Source organism: Nerophis ophidion, linkage group LG07, assembly GCF_033978795.1.
Source record: "Nerophis ophidion isolate RoL-2023_Sa linkage group LG07, RoL_Noph_v1.0, whole genome shotgun sequence".
In the NCBI taxonomy this organism is placed as follows: Eukaryota; Metazoa; Chordata; class Actinopteri; order Syngnathiformes; family Syngnathidae; genus Nerophis; species Nerophis ophidion.
Genome location: NC_084617.1, coordinates 58,138,235 through 58,160,310, shown reverse-complemented (window position 1 = coordinate 58,160,310; position 22,076 = coordinate 58,138,235). Strand labels below are relative to the sequence as shown.

Genomic DNA, 22,076 nt, shown 5'->3' with positions numbered 1-22,076 from the left:
TGATTTAAAATATTTTATGATTTGACCGCACCATTGTTGTGCGATACTACACATTTTCTTTCCAAACCGATACCGAGTAAAATCCAAGCTCGTATTGACGACACAGATCCAATGCCGATACAAATGCGTGGGCTAAAATTTTAAAAGTTGCGTATTTAAAGTAATAACTTAGCTCAAAGCATAACGAATACAATACAGAGTTATTTATTTATTTTAAACTCAGAAGTATACTGAGGTAGTAACAATTTGTTTTCAATTTTTGCCATCAGTGTGTGAATGTGTGTTTGAATGGGTGAATGTGGAAATAATGTCAAAGCCAGGGGCGTCACTAGACCTAATACTGTACTGGGGCACACCTGGGGCACAAAATAATTCATGTGAGCGTGCAAAGCGCGCAAGCAAAAACATTTTTTAGCACTTATTTATCATAAAAAATACATAAATAGTGCTTTAAACTATGAAATCATATCAGATTATGTTGTATGGATCTTTGATTAACCACCTGAAATTAACTAATGCATTTGACCTACTTGTGCACTTTTTTACTCCAGACTTCTAAACTGCTACTGGTAAAAGCAAAAAGGAAGAGCAATGAATCTTTTTCAAATATATATTGCAGTAATTATCTGCAAATTTAACATCTACAAAAGTAAAACAAAAATAAAGATCCCCTACAACTCTGGGTTATTTTATATTATTTAATTTCCATTTATGGCAATGTGGCAAATCCTATTTCAGATACACAAAATTATAAAATATACACAAAATAATGAAGCCACAGTAGTAGAATAAATGAACAACTGTTGTGTGTCTGTTCAGGGAATCATTTTCTGAGAAGTAAACTGTAACGTCTCGTTTTCATTTTTGTAAAGTGGTCAATCACTCTGGACAGACATGGAAATATTACAGTAACTGTTATACAGTTGACCAGTGGTTCCCAACTGCTGGGTCGTGACATAAAAGTGGATTGTGTGTCATTTTCAGTGAGTCGCAGTCAGATGTGTGCATGGAAAAAAAAAACTTCAGGGAGAAAAAAATCTCATTGTGGCAACAAAACCAGATATTTTTAGCCATTTTTCTAGTGACTATTAGTGAGTATTTAAGCAAAAGGCAAACCGACTATTAGTGAGTATTTAAGCAAAAGGCAAACCGACTAACAAGTTGGAGGAGGACTCAGGACAGACATGGAAATATATATTTTTAAAATCTAAATGGGGCAACAAAACCCGATATTTTCAGCCATCTTTCTGAAAACAAATACAGAAATGTTACTATTTTTTCTGGAAACAAAACCAGATGCTTTAGCTGTAGCCATTTTTCTGGTGACAAAACAAGATTATTTTAGTCAAAGTCACACCGATTAACAAGACAAGTCTACTGTGCTATTTTTCTGTGAAATAAACTTGAATGATTTAAAAATATGGCTCACGAATTGATGATATGGAAAAAATGTTTTTCTTCCTGAAGATAAACCATTTGAGAAGCACTCAACTCACACATGCTTACTCCAAATCATCATTGATGCAGAACCAGCAGACAATAACCAACATTATGTTTCATGTTCATTGGAAATTCCCCCGACAGCTCGTACAACAAATGAATATGTTTGTCTTGATGCAAGGAATAAGGTTAGCTAACTTAGCATCAACTTAATTAATATGTTTGTCTTGATACAAGGAATAACGTTAGCTAACTTAGCGTCAACTTAAGACAATGATGATGCCTAGCTAGCTAGGATTTCACTTACATCTCTCATTCCTGCCGCTTCTTCTCTTCTGCGGGCGAATGACTTTCCTAAATCCATCTAGGAGTTACAGTTTGAGTCAAATCAAAATCAAAATATTGTAATTAACAAATTGTTGTTGGCTAACGTTACCTACCTCAGCAGTGATTCGCACCCCCCCCCTCTCTCTCTCTCTCTCTCTCTCTCTCTCGCTCAACTGAAGTCTCGATCCACACGTGAATAAATGACCATATTAAATAGCCATGTGCTCATTGCTACGAATACAGTAGCAATCAATTACCATACTAAGTAATATGTTCGCTGTTGTCCATGTTATGTGGACTTAAAACTCTGAAGCGTTTTTTTTTATTGGTGAAATTTTTTACTGGGGCACTGCAGATCAACAGTGGGGCACGTGCCCCCGTGAAATATGTCTGGCGACGCTCCTGGTCAAAGCGCTTTAAGTTCCTTAAAAATGTAGAAAAGCATTATACAAGTACAACCCATTTACTATTTACCATTTACCAATTTAGCTAAGATAATACAACAGAAAAAAACAGAGGACAAACATGAAACAAAATTGTGTTTCAAGCCATAAAGAAGGAAATAAGTAAAAAAATAAAATATAATTATAATTTAATTAATCAGAACTATTATTACAATAAGAAACTATTCATCATTCAAAACCTTTATGAAGAGGTAAAAATCTTCATCTGAAGTGTCCAAGCTTTAGTGTGGCCTGAAGAGGCCCAGTGATCTAAAATGAGATTGATGGCTCTATAAAAGGATCACATTCTTTGAACATATTTAAAAAAGCGTTTGAGCAGAATTTATTGCTGCGTTATGCTTAGTATATTTAACACACCCCACATGGCTGACGATTTCACATATTTTGGTCTTGACCCTTGTATGTATGGTATGGTAAGTGTCCTGGGCATGATGTTAAAGTGCATCCGGCAGTGAAGGCTCCTCTAAAGGGTCTTGAGGGTACTAGGAGGTAACCCCTTTGTTACCCCAAATGGCCCTTGGCAAAGGCCTAGTACCTGACAGACCCCTAGACAGGGATACGGTGAATACCTCAACGGCGGAGCAGGCGTAAGACGGTAAATGTAAGAACTACCACAACGGCTGCAATGGCGGATGAAGGCTGCAGCAAAAAAGGGTCCCTAGTCGTCTTGGACTCCATGCCACTGGACCCTGACCCGGATCTGTCAAGGATCGTGTGGTGACTGTCTGTGCACCAGTCTGCCCACGTTAAACAAAATCACGCACAGGCATCCTCCACAAAGGGATACACCCCTACCAGGAGGATCGTCGTACTCATTCGAGTGACCGCCCATGATGATGATGTATGGTATGATTGTTGCAAACATTTAAGATGCAACTTTCTAATCAAATATGAATAAAAATAAGTTGAGAATGATTGGGTGGATTCAAAGCTTCCTTCTCTGCAAATGTAAACCTGTTGGTAGGAAATCGTAAATTGGTATGGGGTGGGTAGATTTAAAATTGTATTGTATCGTACGGTATTTTGTACGTTATATGATGATGTACCGTATTTCCTTGAACTGCCACAGGGCATATGGTATGCGCCTGCCTTGAATTACTGCCGGGTTAAACTGTCTTCGCAAAATAATTAGCGCATGCTTAGTATTACCACCTGGTCAAACTCGTGACGCCACGAGTGACACTTCCCCTGTCATCATTTTCAAAATGGAGGAGGCTGATTTCAATACCTGTAATTTGAAATCGCATAAAGGGAAGAAGATTAATAGCTATTCAGTAGGATTTAAGGTCCAAGGTTACATCACACTCAAATGTTTACTGCATGCCTTTGGTAAGTGCCGGAGTGAGAAGAGTTTTTAAAATAATTAGCGCATGCTCACTACTACTGCATGCCTTTGGTAAGAGCCGGAGTGAGAAGAGGTTTTAAATTAATTAGCGCCCCGGCAGCAATTCAAGGAAATACGGTACATGAAACATTCCGTTACATGGACATGTTAACATGAAAATATTGAACATGTGAAGTGAATTATATTTATATAGCGCTTTTCTCTAGTGACTCAAAGCGCTTCACATAGTGAAACCCTATATCTAAGTTACATTTTTCAAACAAGTATGGGTGGCACTGGGAACCAGCGGTTAAAGTGGCTTGCCCAAGGACACAACGGCAGCGGCTCGGTTGGCAGAAGCGGGGATCGAACCTGGGACCCTCAAGTTGCTGGCACGGCCGCTCTACCAACCGAGCTATACCGTCCCAGGAATCAATAAAAACATCCAAAATTAACACACTGCCTCATTCACAAGTTTAGTTACTTTTTTACACCGTGTTCATTTAATTGATATACATCATCTGAAGTAACAAAATTATTGTTATTTTGAATTGAAAATCTATATTCGATCATAAATATCTGGTATCGGCGGTATCTATATTCTAGTATCAAACCGCACACGTGCTTGTACTGGTCCTGCTAAAAAGTTTAGGTAAAAAGTGCATTCAATATTTGGGGCTTTTAGTCATTAAATGTTGTCAACAACAACAAATGATGATAGATAGCAAACAGATAAGAGAAGCTGAAACTGTAATGACCCATGAGCAATTAGGACTTGTCATTAGCGGGGTGCTTACGTGACAGACTGTGTGGGCTGTCGGCAGTGTTGATAAGGGCTGCGGTGATCTTGTATGCCTGCATGAGTTTCTCTGTAAACAAGTTTTGAGAATGACTTCTCTGTGAAATGTAGCCTCGAACCAATGAATTAACTCAGCTGGTCATAGTTTGGATTTGACTGGTGTAACCTTTGTAACAAAAAATTGCTTGTTTATTTTCTGTGTACGATACAATAAAAATAGCTGAAAAAGCAAATTGATATGTTGAACTATGTGTGGGGCTCAAATACTTTTTGGTTGTTCAATGAATGAAATCCTTAATCATTCTCGGTTGAATCTGCTTCGGATTCTTCACATAGAAGCTCCTTAAATGGCATATTTTTATATGTCTCATACCCATACTTGCCAACCCTACCGATTTTCCTGGAGACTCCCGTATTTCAGTGCCCCTCACGAAAATCTCCCGGGGCAACCATTCTCCCGAATTTCTCCTGATTTCCACCCAGACAACAATATTGTGGGCGTGCCTTAAAGGCACTGCCTTTAGCGTCCTCTCTCACCTGAAAAGGAGACTAATATATACAATATGTGTCCGTTATCCATAGGTTTATATATAACCCATAAAGTAGGCAGGCATGGAGCTATTTCTCAGCGCGTGTTTATTCCAGTCGGCACGTTAATACACTGACACACAACATCCGGATTCCCATCATGCACTGCTTCAAAACTACGGCAAGTAGTAATGTCCAAAAACATAACAGTGACGAAGCAGAAGAACGAAGAACAGACATGGCGACAATGAGTAAGAAGAAGAAGTACGCTTGAAAGTTCCAAAATGATTGGAAAAATTTTTTTGCAGTTCATCCACGAAAGCTTGAAGGGAGAAGGGTATGCTGCCTGCAAATTTTGTAGATCAGACTTCTCCATTGAACACGGTGGCCGAACGGGTATACTCATTCATGAACGGATATATATATATATATATATATATATATATATATATATTAGGGGTGGGCAAATTAATGCATTAATTACGAGTTAACTCATCAATCTATTAACGCCGACAATTATTTTATCGCACATTTGCGTATGTTGTTTACATGCTTTTATTTTGTTAACGCCTTTTCTTAACAAGATAGCAGCGCCCCGATGCGCTTGGTAAAGATGGAACATTTGGCAAAAATACCGGACAATTCTGCAGATTTCATGGCTGGCTTACAGCGTGGTCACTCCGGGATCACTTACGACCGCCAGACAATTCTGAATGTGGATAGATCGGGCCGTTTTGGACTGAATGACGCGTGCTTGCTAGACCGGCTAGCTAGCATGGGAATACTTTGCCGGCTACATCCAGCGGCCTGTGAAGCAGCGGAGTATATGTGTTGTCTTTCTATTTATGAATCATGCAGACGAGGCGTGTTGGCTGAGTTCTTAACGTTTGCTTTCAGAACGTGTATATCACAACATACAAGATGCCGTCATGGAGACACAACCTATACCGGGCTACCGCGCATGCTCGTCACTCCTGTTGCATGCTGGGTAGGGTAGTTCTTTTTTCCCCTGGCTCATAACATCACAATATAGTACCATGTATATGCATTCAGTTTATCAAAGCACCAAGCAAACAGATATGGTCATAATTATTTTAAGTCCACTACGCAGAATAAACACAACATTATTAATATTGCTACAACGGATGATTTGATCAAAAATTCCCTAAAACAGTAATATGCGCCACGCTGTGAAGCCCCACCAAACAAGATTGACAAACACATTTCGGGAGAACATCCTCCCAGTAACACCACGTAAACGCAACACAACAAATACCCAGAATCCTTTGTATCCATGAAAATTCCTGACTATTTTATACACCCCGCTAGCAGCAAACCCCGCATTTTATACACCCCCACTAGCAGCAAAAATCCCAACCAGGAAAATGCGTGTAAAAGGAGAAAAATAACAGGTAACATTCTAATGTTAATATTTTGAAACAAAGTATCCTACTATACCTGCACGGAACTATCTGACAGATGTGGACCTATGGCGTATTCAGTACAATTAAAACTCAAACCTTAAAACTCAGAGTAACTTGTGGTTAAAACTTTTGGCCACCCTGTGGTTAGAGTGTCCGCCCTGAAATCGGTAGGTCGTGAGTTCAAATTCCGGCCGACTCATACCAAAGACTATAAAATGGGACCCATTACCTCCCTGCTTGAGACTCAGCATCAAAGGTTGGAATTGGGGGCTCCATCCATTTCATCTTCTTCTGCTTATCCGAGGTTGGGTCGCGGGGGCAGCAGCCTAAACAAGGAAGTCCAAACTTCCCTCTCTCACGCCACTTCGTCCAGCTCCTCCCGGGGGATCCCGAAGCGTTCCCAAGCCAGCCGGGAGACATAGTTTTCCCAACCTGTCTTGGGTCTTCCCAGTGGCCTCCTAGTACCAGTGGGACCTGCCCTAAACACCTCCCTAGGGAGGCGTTCGGGTAGCATCCTGACCAGATGCCCAAACCACCTCATCTGGCTCCTCTCGATGTGGAGGGGCAGCGGCTTTAGTTTGAGTTCCTCCCGGATGACAGAGCTTCTCACCCTATCTCTAAGGGAGAGACCCGCCACCCGGCGGAGGAAGCTCATTTCGGTCCCTTGTACCCGTGATCTTGTCCTTTCGGTCATAACCCAAAACTCATGACCATAGGTGGGGATGGGAGCCTAGATCGACCGGTAAATTGAGAGTTTTGCCTTCTGGCTCAGCTCCTTCATCACCACAACGGATCCATACAGCGTCCGCATTACTGAAGACGCCACACCGATCCGCCTGTCGACCTCACGATCCACTCTTACTACACTTGTGAACAAGACTCTGAGGTACTTGAACTCCTCCACTTGGGTCAAATTCTCCTCCCCAACTCAAAGACCTCCATGAAAAATAAAAAACGAAGGACCCGGAGTTCTCTTTCCTGGATGTGGGTCACCGGGTTCCCCCCCTGTGGAGACAGGTCCGGAGGTGGGGCACGATGGCGAGCGCCTGAACCACAGCCCGAAGAGGCAACATGGGTCCCCCCTTTAATGGTCTCACCACCCACAAGCAGGGGCCATAGATGTCGGGTCTAATGTGAGCTGGGCGGCAGCCGAAGGAATTGGGGGTTAAATCACCAAAAAGATTCCCGTGCGCAGCCACCGCTGCTGCTCACTGCTCCCCTCACCTCCCATGGGGTGAACAAGGGGATGGGTCAAATGCAGAGGGTAATTTCACCACACCTAAGTGTGTGTGTGACTATTAGTGGTACTTTAACTTGTTAACTAATGCTTAATGTAGGGTAGCTTTTGTATTTGAATACATACAGTACCAGTACCAACTGTAACAATTTTCTGTACTTCGGTGTGTGTTCATGACTTAATTTGTTCAATAGTGAAAAAAAAACATTTTACGTCACTTTTTTTGTAATTTTGCCTATCATTCATGATCCTTAAGTTTATCATGACGAGAATCGTTTCGCAGCTTGCTGCGAGGATTGTTTTCCCGGGATGCAATCGGACTAGACCAGACATTTGTAGAAGGTAAAAGCATATTTAAGTTTTTACTCAAAAAAGGACGAACAAAATGTGCTCACAGCGGAGGCACAACTTTGCTGAGGAAACAAAAACTAATACTTAGGCAGATTATGGACATGAAACCAAAAAACACGTACTGTGGCGTGAAACGATAGCATAAACTATGGACAAGAAATGAACATCAGTAGAGCATGAACAATGTCATCAAGGACTACGGCGTGTCACGTTTTGTTTAATTATGTTCTGTTGGTTTAAGACTCTTTTTAGTTCCTGTTTACGCTCCATTGTTTTGTCACCTCGACGACCGATTAGTTCACCTGTACTCATTTAAACTCACGCACCTGATTTGTTTAGGACTTACGAACCTGGGTTAATCATGTCACTATCATTTAAGCTTGTAGTTGCCAGGCAGTCGGCCTGGCGTCATTGTTGTTGCTCCATGCTCGGTTCACTCTGGTTATGTACCGCTCTGCTCATTTCCTTCCATGTAAGTTTTGTTTATACATGTCACATTTAGCGAGTCTTTTGTTTCATATCCATAGTTTTGCCTTTGTGGTAGTTTTGTTTTTTAGCCAAGTTTGTTCTCCGCCATGTTCGCGCCTCGAGTTTACACTTCTTATTGTAGATAAATCAGAATATGTCTTTACCTTCACTCCATAGCCCCCATTTTGACAGACTATGGCATGGGCAGAGCAAAAACAGAGTAATATCGCCAGGCCGACTACCTGGCAACTACACGCTTAAATACTCTCTTCCTGATTAAAGCCAGGTGCGTGTGTCCGAACACCAGCAGCAGGTGAAAATCCTATGCCACCAAAAAACAGGAACTAATGGAGTTCAAAACCGAAAATAACAGAAAAAACAAGATCCAGACCTTAGAACATGACAACGTTAGACAAGAACGCACAGGTCATTATTATGCATTCTAACTTGTAAATAAACACTAGCAAAAGTCAGCTAACATGGTAGGTGATGGTATTCCCTCTATTCTGTCTGTAAAGTGCTCTAAAAAAATATCAAGAACCTCCATCAATGTTTTATATACATGCCATAAGTATATATTTAATGTAATAACGGGCACATTCATAATAACATGGAATATTTATGTATTTTGCCTTCGTATTGATTTCATAGACGCATCATAACGTTTGCTTTGCTGCAACAACAACAACCCTACTGATCATGGCAGACTTCATAAGTGCCAAAAACGACTACTTTGGGTCAAATGATAATCCAGAACTAGAGATATCCGATAATGGCTTTTTTGCCGATATCCGATAATCCGATATTGTCCAACTCTTAAACACCGATACCGATATCAACCGATACCGATATATACAGTCATGGAATTAACACAATATTATGCCTAATTTTATTGTGATGCCCCGCTGGATGCATTAAAGAATGTAACAAGGTTTTCCAAAACAAATCAACTCAAGTGATGGAAAAAAGTGCCAACATCCATCCATCCATCCTTTTTTCTACCGCTTATTCCCTTTCTGGGTCGCGGGGTGCGCTGGCGCCTATCTCAGCTACAATCGGGCGGAAGGCGGGGTACACCCTGGACAAGTCGCCACCTCATCCCAGGGCCAAGTGCCAACATGGCACTGCCATATTTATTATTGAAGTCCCAAAGTGCATTATTTTTTTTAACATGCCTCAAAACAGCAACTTGGAATTTGGGACATGCTCTCCCTGAGAGAGCATGAGGAGGTTGAGGTGCGCGGGGTGGGGGGTGGTGTTGAGGTAGGAGGGATAGGGGTTAGCTGAGGTGTATATTGTAGTGTCCTGGAAGAGGTAGTGCTGCAAGGGTGTTCTGGGTATTTGTTCTTTTGTGTTTATGTTGTGTTACGGTGCGGAAGTTCTCCCGAAATGTGTTTGTCATTCTTGTTTGGTGTGGGTTCACAGTGCGGCGCATATTTGTAACAGTGTTAAAGTTGTTTATACGGCCACCCTCAGTGTGACCTGTATGCCTGTTGACTTGTGTGTGTGAAAAGCCGCAGATATTGTGTGAATGAGCTATCATGCAAAGGCAGTGCCTATTAGGTTTATTGGTGCTTTACACTTCTCCTCATGACCGTGTACAGAGCGGCGTTTTAAAAAGTCATAAATTTGACTTAATGAAACCGATACCGATAATTTTGAAACCGACACCGATAACTTCCAATGTTACATTTTAAAGCATTTATCGGCCGATAATATCAGCAGCCCGATATTATCGGACATCTCTATCCAAAACCGTACATTGTTGATCTTGAATGAATTACAAGTTTTAGAAGCTGAGTGCTGAACAGATCCAGCTTTAGTGAAACACTAGCGTCATGTAGCACAATTGCTAATTGCTACAAAAAAAACAAATACAAACTACGAACATAAAACAACAATAACTTAGTCTACAATGTCTACTCTTATTGGAATACCGATTTATGATTTGTTCATATAGTCTCGCTTTGATAAAAGATTAATCGTAATCCAGACAAACGAACAAAAAACCCCACAAACAAACAAGGAACAAAAACAACATTTTTTCATGTCTTTCTCAGAGAATTATTGACATTCACTAACTTCTTGGTCTCGGTTTATGGCCAGAACGTTTTACAATTGAGGTGAGAACCATGATTTATAATCTAGAATTAGCTTTAACCAGCTCAGAGGTAATGCAGCAGCAGCTCATCGGCTCAATTGGTCAATACTGTAACTAAATAATAATAAATAAAAATAAGAATAAGCTTTTTTGCTCCCATTGATCACAGCGCTACTAAATGTAGTTTGTTTGCATTAGCACTTATAATTAAAAAAAATTGTTAGTATTTGATTAATATTCAGGGCACTAGATAAAATGGAGTATTTTTGGCAGTTTTTAAATGCCTTTTTAGAGGACTTAATGAGTCCAATAGTGTTCTCCCCTTAGCTGCATTATTAGCCACCTACCACTTGCCGTATTACACGAAAAATATTGTCCCTCTTTAATAGTGAGCTGATTATGATAACATTGCTGTCCAGTTGTTTCAGCTTGATTTCTTACACTTCTGAGTTTCATTTGCAAGTATTATACAGTAGACTTGGCATGCAATTCCAGGACGACAGATGGCAGTAGTCTGTAGTCTACGATTTGTGGCCTAGTCAGCGAGCAGTATTTGCCATTAAACTGAATCAAGTCTTTTGTTGCACCCTGCAAAGTGTTTATACAGTAAGTAGTAAACTTATAACACATCAACTGTTTGATTGTACCATGCTTCTTAGTTACAATATTTGGAGGTGTTGAATTTGCCATGTAAAAGTGTGAATGCTAATCAGGAGCTAGCACATTTTTAAAAGTGAAGCCTTATTTTCTGTCTTTGTTTGCATGGAAATATGCAACATTACCAAGAGGCAGTTTAACTGAGGTCGCTTTGAGTGCTGCTTGAGTGCTTGTTTCCTTGCCAAGTGTCTGCAACCGGGCGTGGCATCACGCGCAACAATGGGATCGAAATATGGTACTATTTAATATTAGGTGAATTGATACCCAGTAGTACCAGCGGAACTCTGTCGGTATTGAATTCTGGACCTGTCCTCACATAGAAGTACCCTTATTATGCATTTATTATAAATAAGGTACAAATGGATGACACTTACTATTTTCTTGTAATTAATTGCTAAACAAACAATTCACTTACAACAGTTAATGCTGGCACTAGCTGGCTTGTTTATGCTTTTCCCAAATGTTCCAGGGCTACATTAATAAACTAATAAACTATCCATTACGTATTCATTACCACTAAACCACGGTACACTTGTAATAGCTGGCTTCATTGTTCCTAATGAGCTCCAAGTTTGCGGGTGACTATTAATGACTCCAAAGATATGCAGCTCATATTTCCGTGCAAGATGTGCGGTAAACAGTTAATTGGACAGACCGTGCTGTGCATAAATGATAAAGATGTATCTGCTGTGCTGGGTGTTGGGCAGGGTGCAATGAGGCCCCATGGCTGGCAAAGAGCTAGATAATGCTAATATGTGCTAAAGCGTGGTTGGGATTAGTAATGTGCAGATTGATACTGAGATATCAATGCCACCAATAGCAGATCTTTATGCTCTAATATCGTTCTTCAAATTACAAATAGCGATACTTTTGATACTTTAGTTGGCAGGTATCCGAACTTTTTCATTCTAATGAAAAGTCAAAGTATGCAGGCATTCATAAAAATGTTTAATTAAAAATATGTTAATAACAGTTAATTTGTCAGTTATTTAGATATTTGTTGACTCAGTATATAATTATTCATTATTAGTTAGATGATTTTAACTTTTTCCGATTACATACCTATTGTTTTGCTATTTTTTTCGTACATTTGTACTATTTTGTAAGAATAGAATAGAATATTAGTAATACAATTGTGAAACTGCAAAACCTAGTGGGTCAGAAATTTTGCCTGTAGGACAATATTATTGTTCAGTTACATATTTAACAGTATTTTTTTTGTAATTTTTCAAATAAATTAATGAGTTATTATTATTAAATTGCTTAACTAACTTTGTTCATAATTTAAAACTATATAATTTTTATTTTGAGCGCTTCTAATATTTTAGATCATTGATTAAATGATCGACATCTTAAAGATTGAATCTGTGGAATGCTTTAAACAGGCAAATGGATGGAACAAAAAGCCAAAAGGCTTGTTTCCATTTTGGTCCATTAAATATGCATCACATTTGATACATTCAATAATAAAATATATATAACCTGTAACATGTGTATAAAAAAATACATCATATAAAAATAAAAAGATAAATTATGTACATATACACAGTATACATGTCAGGTGATTTGAAAAACAATACATCCAAAAAATGGAATGGTATATACACTATGTACATCAGCTCAGATCAGATCAGAGGTGTCTAAACCTTTTCCACCAAAAGTCGGATATTGCAAAGCCAAGTATTTTTAAAAAAAAAAAAGCTTGAAACAGATGATATATATATATATATATATATATATATATATATATATATATATATATATATATATATATATATATATATATATATACATATATATATATATATATATATGTATATATATATATATGTATATATATATATATATGTATATATATATATATATGTATATATGTATATATATATGTATATATATATATACATACATATGTATATATGTATGTATATATATGTATATATATATATATATATATATATATATGTATATATATATACATATATATACATACATATATATGTATGTATATATATATATATATATATATGTATATATATATACACACATATATATACACATATATATATATATGTATGTATATATATATGTGTATATATATATATATATATATATATATACACATATATACACATAAATATATATATATATATATATATATATATATATATATATTCAAAGACAAAACTGTGTTATAGGTGATTATTAGTAAAAATAAAAAAATCCAGCTTTTTCGGATTACATTGCGATTGTTAGCTCTTTTTTTCTTAAATTTTTACTGAAGTTTTTTAGATAGATGTATCATTATTTGAAAATACACATCTTTTAGAATTTTAGCAGACACGTTAGATATGTTTGCAAAAAGTATCGGTATCGGATTGGTATTGCTGACACCAGCCTGAATTTTACTTGGTATCAGACCAGAAAGAAAATCAGTGGTGTTGCACATAACAAGTTATGATAACAGTTAGGATAAAACTAGTCTACTTTTAAACGCGAAATATCACGGATGTGTACATAAAACTGACTGAAATGCTGTCATAGTAAGGAAAAAAATAAAAAATATTGGGAAATTGTGTGCTCATTCGCACCCGAAAAACTCAACTTCCCTTTTCAGAATTAAAAAATGTCGAAACTAAAAATCTAATGTTACTCGGGACAACCAATACACCTCTCATCTGTTTGTGTTGTTGTGAGGAAGACTACCACTGCAAGATCAATGCACAGTCTTGAGAGACACTCTTTGTTTCTAAACAGCATCGAATTGTCTCCACTCTAAAAAATGTGGCAGCCGTCAAGCTCCCTTATGAACAGCACCACACTTCCATCCCTAACAATAAAAGTGCTCTGTGCAACATCCGGTCTGACTGTGCTAACAAAATCAAGTGGCTTGCATAAACACTTTGTACTTAAAGCCCTCATTGGTATTTTGATGTTACAAAATGATTATGCTTTGACAAATATGTATTGTACCAATAAATGTAAAAACTTTTGCATTTGATTAACACATTTTTCATCAAATTGCAAGTACATCCCCTAAGTGTAAAATTTAATTCCAAAAATGTAAACGTAATTTTGAAAAAAAAAAAAAAAAGTACGGGATTTAATGGGCCCTATATGTGATAGATTTGCAGTCGACATGCATCTAAACTATAATATAAAGTTTTAAGTACGTTACACGTTTTATTCGGCCCGCGGGATGAATTTGTTACGTATAAAAATGAGCCGAAATTTATGAATGAAGGAAACTGCTTTTCTAATTGTGTCCACTAGATGCCGCAATTGCAATTTTTTTGTATCTTCGTAGATGATGCTACATATGTAAAAAAAAATTATAATAAATAACCACATGATGTTAGTACACCAGTGGAGGAAAATGAGCAAACTACATAAATAACATAATTAGATTTTGATATAATTTTTTATCTTGATAGATTGAAGATAAACACTGATGAGTTGACTGATGAACACTATCACATAATTTATTCAGAAAGTATTAACAACGAAAAATAAAAATAGAATACTCTAAACAGCAACATGTAAGTGTAAAAAAAAAACAACAACAACAATATTATGACAAGGGAGTACCACGCCTACCATTCAAATGCAGCTGAGGTAGGCTACAGCACCCCCCAAGTCTCCGATAGGGACAAGCAGTAGGAAATGGATAGATGGATGGATGGATTATGATTTGTACATTTTCAGAATGTTGTTTGTTCTATTTTCAAACGAAAAAAAACAATCTTAAGTTGTCTTTATTTTTAAGTTATCATGCCGTGATTTTACCAGTCTGGGCCACTTGGGAGTACATTTTTCTCCATGTGGCCCCCGATCTAAAATGATTTTGACACCCCTGCTGTAAGAGAATGCACTGATGTGACAGTTTTACACATAACCGTGGCGAAATTGGTCAAGTGGCTGTGCCAGCAATCAGAGGGTTACTGGTTCAATCCCCACCTTCTACCATCCTAGTCACGTCCGTTGTGCCCCTTGAGCAAGACATTTCACCCTTGTTCCCGATGGGTGCTGGTTAGCGCCTTGCTTAGCAGCTCCCTCCATCAGTGTGTGAATGTGTGTGTGAATGGGTGAATGTGGAAGTAGTGTCAAAGCGCTTTGAGTACCTTGAAGGCAGAAAAGCACTATACAAGTATAACCCATTTATCATTTATTATTTAACCCTGCTAAAAAGGACAAAGGCTGAATGAGGACATCACTCAGTGACTCTAATAAAAATGTTGGTAGCGCTTTAGTATGGGGAACATATTCACCATTCATTAATTGCTTATTAAAGTAACAAAAACTTAAATTTTAGATATTTGGACAGTAGAGGAACATATAAGGGTTAGGGTCAGGGTTACTAATAAGCAATAATTCTGAGGTTATTGAGGGAAGACTAGTTAGTTAATGGCTTACTGGTTGTATAATAAGGCCGTGCAAAATAAGGCATTAATAAGTACTTAATAATGACCAATTAAGAGTCACTATGTTACGAATTTGCATGTTAATAAGCAACTAATTAATGGTGAATATGTTCCCCATACAAAAGTGTTACCAAAAATGTTCACTGTTTTGGCAGGTTTAGAACGAGCAAGTCATTTTCTGAGAAAGTCAAAGTATAAATAACTTACAATTTGGGTTCAGGTTGTGTCAAGTCACTGAACAGTGTGTTGCCGTTGGACTGGAGAGGAACGGGCGAGGCCTCTTCGCTCATGTGGCTTCCTTGAGTACTAACCAGGCTACTACCGGTCGGAGTTTTCTGGAAGGAGCCTGCCAGGCCGGGCTCGGTCGGCCACGAAAAGCAGGAGCATCGAGTCCTCACTTCTTTATAGAGCGCGTTGAGCCGCAGGGTGGACAGCCACGGGCAGCCCAGAAGGTTCTTGAAAGCCGCGCGGAACTCAGGACTGCGGCAGTAGATGATGGGATTGAGGCCGGAGTTGACGTAGCCCAGCCAGTTTAAGAGTCTGAATATCCTCTCCGATGGGATCCTCCGGTCGAAGGCGTTGATGATGTTGGCGACGAAGAACGGCAGCCAGCACACGGTGAAGGTCCCCATGATGATGCCCAGGGTTTTTAAGGCTTTGTGTTCTTTAACAGCCATCAACCGCGACGGTCTCCGCCTGACGCCCTTTTTCCCCATGCTCACCGATTGGAGGACATTGTTGTGGTGGGACTCAACCTGCATTTGCAGCGTTGGACACTCGTGCTTGAAGCGCATCCTGTTCTTATCGATGAGCTGCACCTGCCGCCGGGCTATGAGGAAGACCTTCGCATAGACAAAGATCATTACGAAGAGAGGAATGTAGAAAGACACCGTGGAAGAGACGATGGCGTAGGCTCGGTTGGTGACAAAGTCACAGCAGGCGGGGTCGTCGTAGCACATCCTGGCTTCGTATTCGTCGTCAGCGCGCCAGTAGCCGTTCATGATCGGCACGAAGGAGATCAGGGCGGAAACGAGCCACACTAAACAAACGATCGCTCTGGCGCGCCACTTACAAAGCAGAACCTGGTGTCTGAGCGGCCTCGTAATGGCTACGTAGCGGTCCACCGCTATCACGCACAGGGTCTCGATACTGGCCGTCACGCACAAGACGTCCACCGACGTCCAGAAATCGCAAGAGACTTCGTCCAGCTGCCAGTTGCCCGTCAACACAATGGTGGCTCCGAGGGGCACCACCAGGACCCCCATGATGAGGTCGGCGCACGCCAAAGACATGATGAAGATGTTGGTTGTGGTCTGCAGCTGGGACGTGGACGCAACGGCGATGATGACCAGCAGGTTTCCCGCCACTATGATGGCGATGACCGTGACCAAAACCAGGAGGATCCAGGACCCCTCAGCAGGGTGATACGGGGACGTGACGTTCCCCAAGGCAGACGCTAATGTGCTGAGGTTGCCATCCATTATTCACAAGTTTACCGCATCAACTCTTGCAAAAAACTAAAGTTCTTACATGTCTGGCCTCGGGAGGGTTCCCTTTTGCCGCGCTAAGACTTCCACCCAGGCTTCCCACGCTTCCAAAGACGAGGACCTCTTAATAGAGTCAACATGTTCTCCGTAAAAAAAAATACATTTGCCTCAAAGCTGAAACATCCTGAGTTGTTGGATCTGACGGAAAAGTCTCAACTTTAAAAGTTGTTTTGCTAAGGGGAAAGACAAAAAAAAAAAAGTCAGCCTTATCAGGTGCGTGTCTGCTGGGACTATCAAGAACTGCTGCACTTTGATAATGATGGGGGAGAGTGACGCTGTGGCAAGAAGTGCACGAGTGCATAGAGGGAAAGCCCACCTTTTTCTTTTTCTTCTCTCTCTCTCTGTCTCTCTCTTGCCCTCCCTCTCAGCTGTCTATGAGTGTGCAGGCCGAGGGGAGGAGTTCAAGTGTGTGAGCGCTAACCTAACATGCATTGGTGGCCTGACTTATTGAGGAGGACACATAAACAGTGACAACATCAACCGATCTGGGGACATTGGCTTTTAATTATCTTCAACGCCAAACGGGACACAATAGTCCTTAAAATTTTAGTTAATATATTGGTGTAATTTTTTTTCAATATTATTTCAATATTTATTTGTATTTTTTGCTTAAATTCATCAATAAACTTCAGTCCTGGTAACTCCCTCCAAACAGCACAGACACAATGGCTTTCTTGAACTGATTTATTTGAAGGCTTCCTTTCCCTTCAAATTCACCGTGAAAACTGAAATAAAATGAAGCACGTTACAAACGTAAAAATAACAACATGCACTGCATGTGGATCAAACATTTTACTGAAGTAAAATACAAACAGAAATGACAAACCAATACCTCATTGGCCTGAATGCTTCTTTTAGGACAGGGGTCGGGAACCTTTTCAGCTGAGAGAGCCATGAAAGCCAAAGACTTTAAAATGTATTTCCATGAGAGCTACATAATATTTTTTAACACCGAATACAACTAAATGCATGCATTTTTAATTGATAACAACATTTTTAGAGTACAATAAGTCTCCTATTATTTTTAATAACATTTTTATTCTGAAGCTAACCAATAATAAATAAAATACTTCTTACCAATAACGTGACTTCTTGAACAGGTGCGGTAGGAATTGGATGGATGGATTAAAATGCATGAGAATGTTTTATATTTTGAAGGTTATTTTTAACACTGTGATTACCAGCAAAATTATTCCTTACTTATCGTGTTAAGCAATGTCAGCTAAGATACTTATCGTGTTAAGCAATGTCAGCTAAGATTTATCTGAGAGCCAGATGCAGTCATCGAAAGAGCCACATCTGGCTCTAGAGCCATAGGTTCCCTACCCCTGTTTGAGGAGGACATTGTGATCTTCAAGCTCTTATAGCCCAAACGCTTAGAGTTCTATTAACACATTTTAATCTTTGTGACAGTCAGTCTCTCTCTTTCTCCCTTCACATTGCATCAAAAATGTTACCCGGAAGTAGCTTCCTTACATCAGACGACAGACCAAACGAGACACTTCAAAATAAAACTATGCCCACAAACTTAACAAAAAGGCATGCCATTACATTTTTAACCATAGTACCTTAAATATAGCCATATCTAGCATTAAAAGATTACAGTTGGTACAAAATGTGGCTGCTAGACTTTTGACAAGAACAAGAAAGTTTGATCATATTACGCCTGTACTGGCTCACCTGCACTGGCTTCCTGTGCACTTAAGATGTGACTTTAAGGTTTTACTACTTACGTATAAAATACTACACGGTCTAGCTCCAGCCTATCTTGCGGATTGTATTGTACCGTATGTCCCGGCAAGAAATCTGCGTTTAAAGGACTCCGGCTTATTAGTGATTCCCAAAGCCCAAAAAAAGTCTGCGGGCTATAGAGCGTTTTCATTTTGGGCTCCAGTACTCTGGAATGCCCTCCCGGTAACAGTTCGAGATGCCACCTCAGTAGAAGCATTTAAGTCTCACCTTAAAACTCATTTGTATACTCTAGCCTTTAAATATACTCCCTTTTTAGACCAGTTGATCTGCCGTTTCTTTTCTTTTCCTCCTGTGTCCCACTCTCCCTTGTGGAAGGGGTCCGGTCCGAGCCGGTGGCCATGGATGACGTACGGGCTGTCCAGAGTCGGGACCCAGGATGAACCGCTCGCCTGTGTGTCGGCTTGGGACATCTCTTTGCTGCTGATCCGCCTCCGCTTGGGATGGTTTCCTGCTGGCTGCGCTGTGAACGGGACTCTCGCTGCTGTGTTCGATCCGCTTTGGACTGGACTCTCGCGGCTGTGTTGGATCCATTAGGGATTGAACTTTCACAGTATCATGTTAGACCCGCTCGACATCCATTGCTTTCGTCCTCTCCAAAGTTCTCATAGTCATCATTGTCACCGACGTCCCACTGGGTGTGAGTTTTCCTTGCCCTTATGTGGGCCTACCTAGAATGTCGTAGTGGTTTGTGTTGTGGTTTGTACAGCCCTTTGAGACACTAGTGATTTAGGGCTATAAAAGTAAACATTGATTGATTGATTGATTGATTGATTGATTGATTGATTGATTCATTGGTTGGTTGATTGATTGATTGATTGATTGATTGATTGATTGATTGATTGATTGATTGATTGATTGATTGATTGATTGATTGATTGATTGATTGATTGATTGATTGGTTGATTGATTTTGAATTCCCTTTTATGAACTCAATGTAACGATGTGTCACTTCATTTCTGTTAGTTTTTTGTGTTTTTGTATTTACTTCCGGTTCAGTGCTCTTATTTTGTTGTATTTCCTGTTTTTATTCACGGAGCACTATTTTTCTCTTTTCGTTGATTGGCAGCGGTTCACACCTGCTGTCAATCACACTAGTGTCTATTTATGTTTCACTCGAGCACTCCTCAGTGCTCGATGATAATATTATGTTGAGAACGTTTATCTGCACGACTGCTTTATGTTTGCTTTTGTTATTTTCTTTTGTGTATTAAATTCATCTTACCTCCACGCAACTCTCCTGGATTCTTGCATACTCGGGGACACACAACTGCAGCCATGCGACATCCCAACAGTATCATCGAGCCAGAAGAAAGTGTCCTCGCGAGAATCCCTGTCGGCAATCCTCAGCCGACGTTCTGGACCGCACAATTCCTGGAGGACTTGAAGGCCAGGTTTGTGCGGTCCCAGCCAACAGATGCGGACCCTCTCCCCGCGGCAACGCCACCGGCTTCGGCTCTCCGACCGGCGCGTCCCCCGCCGCCATCTTTCCTCTCGGCTCGACGGCTGACTACGGCTCTCCGACCAGCACGTCCGCCACTTCCTGCATGCCTCGCGGCTCCCGCGGCAACGCTACCGGCTACGGCTCACCGACCGGCGCGTCCTCCGCCGCCATCCTTCCTCTCGGCAACGCTGCCGGCTACGTCTCACCGACCGGCGCGCCCACCTCCTCCTTCACGTCTCGCGGCTCCTGCGGCTCCGTCGCCTACTGCGGCTCTCCGACCGGCACGTCCGCCGCCGCCATCCTTCCCGTCGTCTGCTGAGCTGCTTCTCCCTGCTCCTACGCAGCTTCCAGCGGCTGCTCCCCGGCTGCTCTTTCTGCCAGCTCCCGCTCTCTTTTTTGGATCGCCGAGAGCTCCAGTGGAGCCCACAGTGAGGTCACTTTTGTCCTCCTGCTGGGACTCGGCGCGGGACGTGTCTTCGTCCCTCTTCCTGGCCTCCTCCCGCCCGTCCCTGGTTTTCGCACCGGGGGACGCCGACGAGCAGGCATGTCTTCCCGCAAGTGTGGACGGTTTCTGGCAGCCGCCTAGTGGAGGGGGGCCCACAATACACTGCGGTGCAGCCAGGCACACACCGCTGTCATCTTCGCAAGCGTCTCCTTCCACGGAGACATCTACGTGCCTGGCGGGTTTTCGCACAGCCCCAACGCCGGCTCCACGCCTAGCCCCTACGCCGGCTCCACGCCTAGCCCCTACGCCGGCTCCACGCCTAGCCCCTACGCCGGCTCCACGCCGAGCCCCAACGCCGGCTCCACGCCGAGCCCCAACGCCGCCTCCACGCCGAGCCCCAACGCCGGCTCCACGCCGAGCCCCAACGCCGGCTCCACGCCGAGCCCCAACGCCGGCTCCACGCCGAGCCCCAACGCCGCCAAGAGCAGCACCACGCCGGGCTTCGTCACCGCCGGCATCCGCTATTCCTCGGCCAGCATTTGCTGCTCCTCGCCCGGCGTCATCTGCCGCTTTCACGCCGCCGATGACGCCTGCCGCTTCAACACCGCCGATGACGTCTGCCGCTTTCACGCCGCCGATGACGTCTGCCGCTTTCACGCCGCCGATGACGTCTGCCGCTTTCACGCCGCCGATGACGTCTGCCGCTTTCACGCCGCCGATGACGTCTGCCGCTTTCACGCCGCCGATGACGTCTGCCGCTTTCACGCCGCCGATGACGTCTGCCGCTTTCACGCCGCCGATGACGTCCGCCGCTTTCACGCCGCCGATGACATCCGCCGCTTTCACGCCGCCGATGACATCTGCCACTTCCACGCCGTTGATGACGCCTGCGGTTTCCACGCCGCCGGTTACGTCTTCTGCTTCCCGGCCTGCTTCAGCGCGCCCGCTTCTACGTCGGCCGTGGATGTGGCCGTGCCCTGCGCACTCTCCTCTTTTTCGGCCAGTGATTTGGCCGTTCCCTGGCCGCCCGCCTCGCCAGTTCCAGCGGCGCTCTACGCGGCGCCGCCACCTGACTTTCCCTCGCTGGCTGCGGGGACACGAGGTTTGGCAACCCTCCACCAAATCCTCCCTCCACCCTCCCTTACATTTTGGACTTTTTTCCATTTTTTTTTTTCTTTCCCAGGGAACATCTGGTATCTGTTCCTTGAGGGGGAGGTCCTGTAACGATGTGTCACTTCATTTCTGTTAGTTTTTTGTGTTTTTGTATTTACTTCCGGTTCAGTGCTCTTATTTTGTTGTATTTCCTGTTTTTATTCACGGAGCACTATTTTTCTCTTTTCGTTGATTGGCAGC

The 22,076-nt window shown here is 41.8% G+C and overlaps 1 protein-coding gene across 1 annotated transcript in view; it reads right to left on the bottom strand.

Annotated features, from left to right (window-relative positions):
- adrb3a (adrenoceptor beta 3a) overlaps window positions 1-17,433 on the bottom strand; it is a 33,423-nt gene extending 15,990 nt beyond the window's left edge. The window contains exon 1 of the mRNA XM_061906689.1: window positions 15,746-17,433. Within this exon, the coding sequence (XP_061762673.1) occupies window positions 15,746-17,019 (1,274 nt within the window). The 5' untranslated portion in view covers window positions 17,020-17,433. The remainder of the gene's footprint in view (window positions 1-15,745) is intronic.
- Window positions 17,434-22,076: the final 4,643 nt, after the last annotated feature.